Raw genomic sequence first — 10,756 nt, forward strand, 5'->3', positions numbered from 1 at the left:
AAAGACGTGCCAGAGGCATTCATGTCCCCATAGCAGATTAGAAAATGCCAGATACAAGTCATTTCATGGTGATCATGAAAAAGAACTCTAATTTCAGTTTTTTATATATATATATATGACTTAAAAAATAGGTCAGTTCCCAGGTACGTATTTATCAGAGTCCACAAACTCTATAGGAACACCATATCTGCATGTGACGGATAAGAACTGCTGACACTAACTTTTTGTTTGAAAAAAGCATCCCCTCAGTTTTATCAGCATTTAGCACCAGTTTAAGATGAATAGATCTAACTGAATATGTCAAATGCAGTAAAAGTAAATAAATAAATAAAAACTCTATAACTGTGTTAAGGTGACAATTATCAACAAAATAAACAATTAAGACAGTCTATTGTAGATTTTTGAGTGTTTAGGAATATTTTGTTGCTGCAAAAGTCCCCCCCCCCCCCCCCACACACACACACACACACACACACACACACTTTTTTTAACAGATGTTTGCCTTCAGAGTTTTCTTGTGTTCAATTTAATCTATTTGACCTATCATTTATTCAGGTCTTGTTTACCAATGTAAGTGGGTTCTTTTTCTAATATTTGTACAAAAACAAGGCTTGTAAACATGAGGCAACAGACTGTTTAACCTGTTCATCTGCAGGCTTGTAAGGCTCAATCACAAATAAGATTTTTCTGTTGATTCTCTCATTAAGGTTATTTTTATTCTTCCAGACCATTACTTGTTTAGTGTTAACTTTTTCCTTTTATTTTTTTATTTTTTTTATTAACATATTACGGAGTGAAGCTTTTCGTATGCATGAACTGCAGTACCATTGTGTTGCTTCTAGTCTCTATGGGGTAATTATATGTCATGATGAAATAAAAAATACTGCTATCTTCTCATTTTTCTTCTTTCTGGAATAAAAACTTTTTATTTGATGTTTGCGTTGTTGTGCAGTTCAGACTCTTCATGAAAACAACAACTTTTGGACCAAAGTAGACAATGCATTAAACATCTGTTTACCATCTCCAGGCATCAGTGGAAATTAATTTAAAATATTGTTCAAAGTTTTTAAATGAGCATGCTTTATTCTGACCATACATGCTTTTTATGCTTTTAGATTTAATTGAGTAGTTTTTATTGTTATTAGTATGAGCAAACATATTGAGCAGAGAGTGCTTAAACTACCGAGGACGGTTAAAATGGAATAAATAAATAAAAATATAGTTTATTTCATCCCAGCAGGTGGCGGTGCATTAAAACGAGCTGGTAGTTGAATCACCAACGAAGAAGAAGAAGTTGCGGGAGAAGAAGAAACGGACAAACGTGATAAAATCTTTGGGTTCTGGCACGTGTCAAGTTTGTCTCTTCTCTGTGTGGCGGTGAGATGATGCTTCACATTAATTCAAGAATTTAAAAGCAGAAAAACTGACTATGGGTCACGCGGGGAAAAGTTCACGATTAGTTTACGTGTACATCAGAACACCGGTTAGATAAACATCAAAGAAACCGGAAGTTTACCTATTACCGATCCATCCATTATCTTCCGCTTGTTCTGATCGATTACCGACCATTACCATCGATGGACCATTACCGATCGATGTTCACATTTCTTTAAATGTATAAAATGTTATTTATGTTGACATATAAATTTGTTCGCCTCTTTCGATTCTGTTTAAAACCAAAGGCGGCCCGGTTTTGTGTCCAGTTTTGTTTCCACCCGGAGTTAATAGTGCGTGGGACCATTTAATGTCCCGGGAGTCTCGAGCGCCCACCCGCTAACTTTTAATATACAGTAAGTTATGTGGTTCCGTTTGCACCTAAATTGAAATATTTTATGATGTATTTATTTATTTAATGATTAACGGCCTAGTCGACACGATTTATTACAAGAAACTAAGGCTATAAATATTTCACTGAATTGTGTAATGAATGAGTTTCACTTTCTAAAATGATAGACAAAAAAAAAAACTTTTTCACGATATTCTTATTTTTTAAATGCACCTATATGTGATTCGCCATTGAAACATGTTACTTTGTTCCCTTGACAGACCCACAGTAATTACAACATTTTAATTACAAATTTTCAACATGTTCCTAAGTGGATACACAAGTAACAAACAGGTTACTTGTGTATCCATCAATTTATATTAAATCTGGCGATGCTTATACAACAATAATAAAAGTTAAATGTACATAAGGATCAAAATAAATTTAATTAAAAAAAATAGAAACACTCGTTCAGACTCTTACGTGACCACTCCATCTTTTCTCAAAAAGATGAATAAAAGTTTATCTCCAAACTTACTTATTTATCATCAGCTTTGTTATAAATCACATATAGCTTTTAATATAAATAAATAACTCTATAAAATAATTTTAAAATAAAATATTGGCAAACATTTCTTTCTTTTTTCTTTTATTTCATCAACGTTAATTCATCTGTGTTGTATATCCTTTGTTTGCAGAGTTTTTTCACATGACTGTTGTTGGCTTCAATCTGTCAGAGGAACCCACCCCAGTCTGCACACTCAGCAATAAGTACCAGTAGGTTTTATCAAAGCTTAGTGTGTGAAACTCATGCAGTGTTCCCTTTTTATACACTCATGTCATCTATTTGCTCACTCAGGATAAAACAGTTTCACAGCCGATGACGTCGCTGTGTAAAAAGAGGAACCTGACAGTGGACAGAAAAACAGGACAGAGCTGTGCTGAGCAACAACAGAGACATTTTCAGACCAACCAGGACAAAAGTAAGAGATATTCCCTTTCCACTATATGTAGCAAATATCCTTCCAAAATAAAATCAAAATTAGAGTCTTCTGAGGAAGTAGAGCTCTGAATACAGCATACCTTTTCTGCTGAGGTGCAACATTTCAGCTGTATTTATGACTTGGATTTATGAGGGATAAAAGATGTCGTGTTTATGCTCTTCAGGATACAGGATGAGTAAGAAGCTGCTGGTAGATGTGGACTGCGGTGTGGACGATGCTCAGGCCATCATGTTGGCGCTGGCTGCTCCCAGTGTGCAGCTCCTGGGTGTCACCTGCGTGCACGGAAACACTGCAGTGGAGAATGTGTGCAAGAACACTCTGAGAGTTCTGCAGGCCTGTAATAAACTGGAGGTGGGTGGGTGCTGAATTTCAATCAAATAGTTTTTCTTTTGTTGATGTTTGATTGTTTTATGTTTGTTGTTTTGATATATTTTTTTTTATTAATGTTTGATCTGAAATTTATTTTCTTTACCCCAAACTTTAAATCCCAAAGAACTTTGCACAAAGAGTTATTGTTTTTGGCTACTTTAAAGGAAGAAGTGCTCTTTTAGCAGCTCTTAAAGTCAAACAGGAAGGAAAGAAGTTTATATAGTAGATACAGAAATAAATTTTAAACAGCTTTTTGTCTCAAGAGTGGACTCAGTAAAAGTGAGCATTTATGAATTTAAAAATATGTTTCTTTTATGGAATATAAACTTTTGTGGATTCAGTTTATGGAATAAATCATTTTCAAGTTTTACTGATGGTGACAATAATTTGAATTGTCTTGCATCACATGACGTCCGCCTGCTTTTATTCCCTTTGTTCATCTATGAGTTGTCCTCAAACCACATGTTTCAGTAAAATAACTGAACATCCACCACTTCTCCTTGATTAAAATTTGTAAGATTCAACAGATGCATTTCACTTTCAAAACAAATGTTTGTTTTGGTTTGGTACTGTGTAAGAAAATTACAGTCTTATTAAATGAACAGTTCAATTTAATTTATCTAGCACCAATTCACAACAAATGTCTCAGGACAGTTTTCATAGATAGAGCGTATTGTATCGATTATTTGATGAATCATTAAACCTGGTAAGGAAAACTGAGCACATCGTGTTAAAGTGAGACTGCAGATGATTTCTTTGAATCGACTTTTCCTTCAGAACATCTGTGGGTCTTTTCAGGACTCCAGTGTGGGAGAAAAGAACTTCATTAAAATTGAATTGCTGCCTTTTATATACATAAACAAAATTATGTCACACTTAGTAGAAAAATGTTGTACCACATATCAGTTTAATTTGTTTTTATGAAATGTTGAGTGAGGTTACCACATTAAGTGTTCATTTTTTAGTCTAACTATTAATACAATGCAAGCTCGTTTTTATAAATTAATACAAAACTGTGTTGCATACAAACAGTTAATAATGATTGCAGTCGTGTGTGTTTCTAATAATGTATTTTTTTTTCTGTGTGCTCTTCTGTTCAATGAACAGATTCCAGTGTTTAAAGGTGCTGATAAGCCCATCCTTGGTGACGTCATTGATGCGGGTCACTTCCACGGTCAGGACGGTCTGGGAGACGCTCCTGACCCCCACGCTCCTGGTCTGGACCTGCTTCAGAAAGAAAACGCTGTTTCTGCTATCATCAGGATCGTTAACGAGAATCCAGGAGAGGTTAGAGCTTGAGAATCGCTGTGTGTGTTTTGGAGCTGTTTGCTTTGTGCACATAATAAATCTATGAATCTGTTTTTAGGTATCTCTGGTGGCCACAGCCCCCCTCACCAACCTGGCTCTGGCTGTGAGGATGGATCCATCGCTGCCAAGCAAACTCAAAGGGCTGTACATCATGGGGGGCAACACTGAGTGTGAGTGAAGCGCCGACATCTTCTCGTGTTTTCTTTGTTTTGTTTGTTGCAGCTGAATTACAACAGTTTAGGTCAGAGGTCACTAATGGGCGGACCTCGCTCCGAATCAGGACCCAGTGATGGTTCTGTCCGGACCCGTGCCCAATCTGATAAATTCACGAAAATAGATAATTTTCATGGAGCATTTTTCCAGCGATAGACAACTTAGGTGCAGAGAAGCAGGAGGTGTGTTTTGGAGGTTCACTCTACTTCAGGTGTTACAGTAATATCATCACTCAGTTAAAGAGCCAATCAAATCTTTTGTTTCTCCTGCACGGCCGGTGCACCGAGCTCTCAGAGAAGATTTGAGAAGGAACAGAGATGAAGACACGTCATGTCGTGCTCCAAAATAAGAAAAGTTGTTGCTGTAAACTGGTGTTTTAAAGATGAATGAACAGAGAAATGAATGTTCATTCTTCCATCAGGCAGTTCAAAACCTGTTTGCCTCATATGCTCTGAAACGGTCGCATTAATTAAAAGTGGCAACGTGAAGCACCACTACGAAACTAAACACATCTCTTTTGTTGAAGTCGAGCAGAGAGCAGTAAATTAACCGAACTGCAAGCCCAGTATGACAGATCCACCTCATCACAAATACTTCTACAGCCCAGCAGCAGCTGAATGTTCACTCAAGGTGCGGTGGATTTTGGGGCAACATAAAAAAACATTTAGTGACGGGACAGTCCTGAACAAGGTCAAATTAAATATGGGCAACTGGGCAAGTGCCCCCACAATCTCTAAGGGGCCCAGGGCAGTGAGGGCACAAGCAAAGTATCTGGTCATCTCCTGCTTTACTCGGAACCCTGCGCTGCACAGACTGCTGCGCTTCCTGCATTTGGGTAGCCCCGCCTCCTCCCATTTTTGCAGTTTTTTAATCTACGTTAATCTACTTAATGAAGAATAGTATGACTTTAAATCATTCATAAAACAGGAAGGAAGGATTATTATCCCTCCTCTTACTACAGTGAATGTGGTACTTTGCTATAAGTACAACTATATTAATGGCATCAGAGAAAGCTGAGCTTAAGTTATCCACATAAAGTAAAATGTTCTCAGCATCAAAAGAAGGAATTTTAAGTTTGAGATTAATCCAGTTTCTGATTTCTGACCAAACACTTTGTATTGACATGAAAAAATAAATTGATTGAGGGATTCATCTTCTGATTTACAGAAGACACACAAATCAACATCAAATTTAAATCTTTTTCAAGAAACATGGCTACAGGATATATTTATTTATTATTTTAAAATGATTCTCCTTCACTTTAGGAGATTTAGGTCATTTGACAAATTTAGAATGAGCAGAAGTCATACTGGTTTTATGATTTATACTGGGAGGTTTCTTGAAGAATCAATAAATGTTTAGGTGCAAACAGTCTACAGATGTTAAAACAGTCTACAGATGTTAAAACAGTCTACAGATGTTACTGATGATGCTCAGCCTCCTACATGAGAATGGCTCTGACTCCAACCAAGATTTAAATTACTGGCAGGACAATCCCATTTCTCTCATTAAGAAAAGTAAAATAAAGAATTAGAAAGAATTTTACCTGGATTATTGAGCATGCATCAGGATGAAATAAAGAATAATCAAAAGAGAAAAGGTGTTAAATGCTGTTTTCACTTTTTTCCTAAAAGAGCCATTTTTATTTGTTGTTTTCTGAAGATGCTGACGTGTTTTACTTGAAAACTTAAATTTGTATAGCTTGGTGCCTCTTTAACAAACAAAAAAAAAGAGAAAAATCTTTAATTGCTGTGCTTTTTTAAAATTTACTAAAAGAGACACTTTTAAATTGTTTTCTGTTTTCCAAAGATGTTAACTTTTTCTACTTTAAGTGTAAACCTTCAATTCTTGGACCTCTTCAGTTTAAAAGAAAAATGCTTATTAGGCTCAGTTTGCACATTTAGGATGTATTTTATTCTGATCTTTCAGTTTTAATCTGAAATAAAGGCTTTAAATGTATTTGCCTTGGACTAATTTTAAATATGGAGCTAGTTGTTTAAAGTGCAATTAGTTAAAAGTGAAAATGTGAACATACGGGTAGGCACGACCATAAAAGTCAAACGTTAGACCTTTGTTAGGACCTTTTTAATAGGAGGAAAATGTAGTAACTGGACCTCAGTGAGTTTTAGTTTAATACCTCTGGTTTAGGTAATACAATCTTAGTGTGGTTCAAAAACAACTCTGTTTATAATAAAAAGGAGCTAAATTAGTCATTAGTGCACAGTGAGGCCTGTTGTGAGGACGTCTCATCATCCTGTCTGTCTCCTGTATTGCAGCTCGAGGAAACATCACAGTGTGTGCAGAGTTTAATTTTGCTGCTGATCCAGAAGCTGCGTACATCGTGCTCAATGATTACCAGTGTCCTACTTACCTGGCATGCTGGGAGTTCACCTGCTACAGCAAGCTGCCCTGGGTAATACAGGTTATTTTGTACAGAGCTCATCATATGCACATACAGTCATGGGTAAAGTATTTTGTTTCAGGACAATTATATTGTAAATTGTTTGTTTTTAAATCAAAATGAACGTTGTGACAGATTACATTGTGGTTTACTGAATGAAAACTGAGCCAAAATGAAGATTTGATGTTAGTTAAATAAAATCCACAACATGATTCTGTAGCCTCCAGTTTCATTTTAAAATACTTCTGTGGCCCAAATTATCACCCTTCCTTCACCGTGCTTGTCCGATGGTGTGAGGTTTTGTCAAACTAGGTGTTGTACAGAGTTGGGTGTTGTAAATTATTTCCAGAAAACTCCACATTAGCCACATTCCATTTTGTGGTTTGTTAAAATATAATTTTACAAATCCAAGTCATGCTGTCTTGTTTCATAAAGAGGTGAAAACCGGTTTTATTCAGGCAACGTTTCCCAACACGAAACATTTATTTCCAGTACCAAAGTTCATGCTCAATAATCCAGGTATAAAATCCAACAATGTTCAGTCAGGTCATCTGGACAGTTTCTTTTTTTGCTGAGACATTTTGTGCTTCATCCAAAGGACTTCCTCAAAGGAGGGAAGTTTTGAACCACTTTGATGTGACTGTCTTAGAGAAGCTGACGAGGGAGCGAGTGGGCCCCAGAAACCATTTTAGCACCAGTAAACTGTTTTTTTTCCACTATGGAGTGAGCTGTTTGTGGGAAGCAGTTTTGTTCGGTGGCTTCTCGGATTGAGGAAATCCTTTGGATGAAGGATGAAACGTGTCAACAACGAAAAAAAAGAAACCATCCAGCTGACCAGACTGAACATTGTTGGACTTGTTTCTAGTCTTTCTGCATGTAACCTGCTAATCCGGGCCTGTAAAGTCAAACGTGGACCTCAGCGTTTTGTTCTTGTTATTGTTCTCTGAGCTGAGAACGATGAGCAACAGACTTGAATGTTTTTCACTGTTAAAAAAAGAAATTAAAATGATGAACAGCAGATTGTTTAATAACTCTTCCCTTACCTTGGCCATTACTGACGTCTTTCTTTTTTAGTCCAACAATGTTCAGTCAGGTCATCTGGACGGTTTCTTTTTTTTTTTTTGCCGAGACGTTTCGTCCTTCATCCAAAGGACTTCTTCAAAACAAACGAGTCCCATAGCCACCACACTCTCATAGTGGAACAAAACAGTTTGCTGGTGATACGCTGGTTTAGAAACCGTCCCTTACTGAGCATGAACTTTGGTGTTTTGAACCACTTTGGCATGGCTGCCTTAGAGGAGTTGATGGGGGAGAGTGTGGGCCCCAGAAACCATCTTAGCACCAGCAAACTGTTGTTTTTTTTCCACTATGAGAGTGTGGTGGTTGTGGGACTGCAGTTTGTTTGTGGCTCCTCAGACTGAAGAAATCCTTTGGATGAAGGATGAAATGTCTCAGAAAAAAAAAAAAAGAAACCGTCCAGATGACCTGACGATTACCTGGATTACTGAGCATGAACTGTGGTTTTTCCTTTTTAGTACTTCTTTTAAAGAGGTCCTCACACCTGCTGAGATCAGAGAGTCTGTGAATATATTGAGTTTTATGTGACTGCTTTGGGTTTTCCTACTTCCTATGAAGGCAGTAAAGGTGAAAGGTGTTTTTTTTTCCCACACACTTTTTTCTGTATTTTGACGTAAAAGATTTAAAAGCACATTTGTAATATGTTGTTTTAAGATCTAAAAAAAAAAAAGCCCCAGATGGTTTCTGTTTTTCTTCTGAAGTGTAAAATCGTAAACATATTTTAATTATAGATCTACTTTTTATTATTCGCCACATGTTGTGTATTTTTATCTACCAAAAGTGCTGCAGCTTTTCCGTGTTCATCCCTCCAGGAGTTCTGCGACGCCTGGTTGGCGCAGGACAGCCACAAAGCTCGCTTCATGGCGCAGATCTTCCGCCACAGCATCGAGGCGTCTAAATCCGAACGCTTCGAGAAGGAGTTCTTCACCGGCAACGGCTTCATCTCCTGCGACTCGTACGCCATGGCGGCTGCTGTGGACGACTCGTTCATCACAGAAAGTGATCATTACCCAGTTAGTGTAGAGCTGGTGGGAACTCACACCAGAGGAATGATGGTAGTGGACACTCTGGGGCTCCTGAAGAAGTCTCACAAGGTTTTTATCATGAAGAAGGTGGATTTGGAGAGGTTTAAGCAGATGATGGTGGCTGCTTTAAAATAACTGACCAAGTTATTAGACTTTGTTTTTCACTGAACAGTTTAGAAGAAACTTTGCAAATGTGTCAGTATAAAAACTAAGCACGTTTTTTTTATATCCCTGTACAACAGGCGTGTACTCATCAGATGACTGATACAAGAAAATGTATCATTAAAACAGTGTCCGCCACTCTAAAGTGACAAAGCTTTAAAATGCTATTCTCCCTAAATACATAAATAAGGATTACCGTATTTTCTGCTGTACACATCGCACCACCGTATAAGTCACATCTATTATGCGTCACCGCTGACAGCCCGGAAATGTGGGCCGTTCTGCCAAAAATCGATTGGCTGTCAAATGGTGGCCGCGGGAGCGTGCACAGGAGGACTTTAGCAAGAATTTAACAAGATTAACACTTAGAACAATTATTTGTTTGCGTGACATAGTAAAGGTGTGTCTCAGTTGAACTTTTCCTTAATAAATGCACTTTAATGGTCAAATCAGCTGCATTTCGCTCGGGCAGCGCAATGAAATTCAACTGATTTGACGTTTGCTCCAGGAGTTCTGGAGCGAGACGAAGGTGGCTGTATGGCAAGCCAAGTGTCTCACTAATATCCACTTTAACATATTAATGAGACCCTTGGCTTGCCAAATTAGTCGAGGGTCCTCTAGTGGCTAAAAATGGTAATGTTCAATGTTTTCCATGTGTGAATGAATGAAATCATCAGATCTAGGGGTGCACTGATTACAGTTTTCTGGCCGATCGCAGATTTCTAAAAAGTCTGACCTACCGATACTGATTTTGTTTCATAAGCAACACTGTCAGGTGTTATAAGTTCACAATGCACCTTCAGTTTTCCAATATTATTTTGTTGAAAAACATACCCGTGAACAACTTCCTAAAAACAATACAAACTTGTTTTAACTGGCCACGAGGTAGTGCTCTGAAATATAAATGAAGTTCAGACAATTGTTGTTAAAACAAAAAAAAGGGTAAAATCGGTTTCTCGTTTAAGTTTCATTTCCCAAAATTAAGGAAATTGGGGCCGATTTATCAACCGGATGATTTATCGGTGCACCTCTAGTCAGATCTCAGCCAAAAATTGGGTTATAAATATGGAAAAAAAACTTATATTAGTCGCTTCGGTGTATAAAACGCAGGACTTGTAAATTTATGCAAAAAAGGTGTGACTTATACGGTAAAAAAATACGGTAATAAGAAATAAATATGGTCAGATGTGGGGGCTTATGAAAAGATTTAAAGTTACCCCCCATGCTGTGTTTTATATAATAAAACATGGAGTTTAAATTAATATATAAAAAAAGAAAACTGGCTTAGAGGTAAAATACAGTATGAAAGAAAACATCAGGCTGTACATAAGCCACCGTTTAGTTTTAAACTTACAGAGGAACAACTAGTTGTTATAACCCGTCACCTTTAGTTTTATTCTAATTTGAACCATTTTGTGTTTTTTAAAAAATA

At 37.2% G+C, this 10,756-nt stretch overlaps 1 protein-coding gene across 1 annotated transcript; it reads left to right on the forward strand.

Annotated features, from left to right (window-relative positions):
• Positions 1 to 1,764: 1,764 nt before the first annotated feature.
• On the forward strand, positions 1,765 to 9,325 carry LOC119419237 (inosine-uridine preferring nucleoside hydrolase-like). Its single transcript, XM_037686546.1, has 8 exons — positions 1,765 to 1,790; positions 2,464 to 2,542; positions 2,625 to 2,748; positions 2,933 to 3,120; positions 4,246 to 4,425; positions 4,505 to 4,616; positions 6,936 to 7,072; positions 8,950 to 9,325. The coding sequence occupies exons 3-8, from the start codon at positions 2,646 to 2,648 to the stop codon at positions 9,295 to 9,297; spliced, it is 1,068 nt and encodes a 355-aa protein (XP_037542474.1). The 5' UTR covers positions 1,765 to 1,790; positions 2,464 to 2,542; positions 2,625 to 2,645; the 3' UTR covers positions 9,298 to 9,325.
• The last annotated feature ends 1,431 nt before the right edge of the window (positions 9,326 to 10,756 follow it).

Source organism: Nematolebias whitei, chromosome 13 (assembly GCF_014905685.2).
Source record: "Nematolebias whitei isolate Nwh7 chromosome 13, NemWhi1, whole genome shotgun sequence".
Taxonomy (NCBI): domain Eukaryota; kingdom Metazoa; phylum Chordata; class Actinopteri; order Cyprinodontiformes; family Rivulidae; genus Nematolebias; species Nematolebias whitei.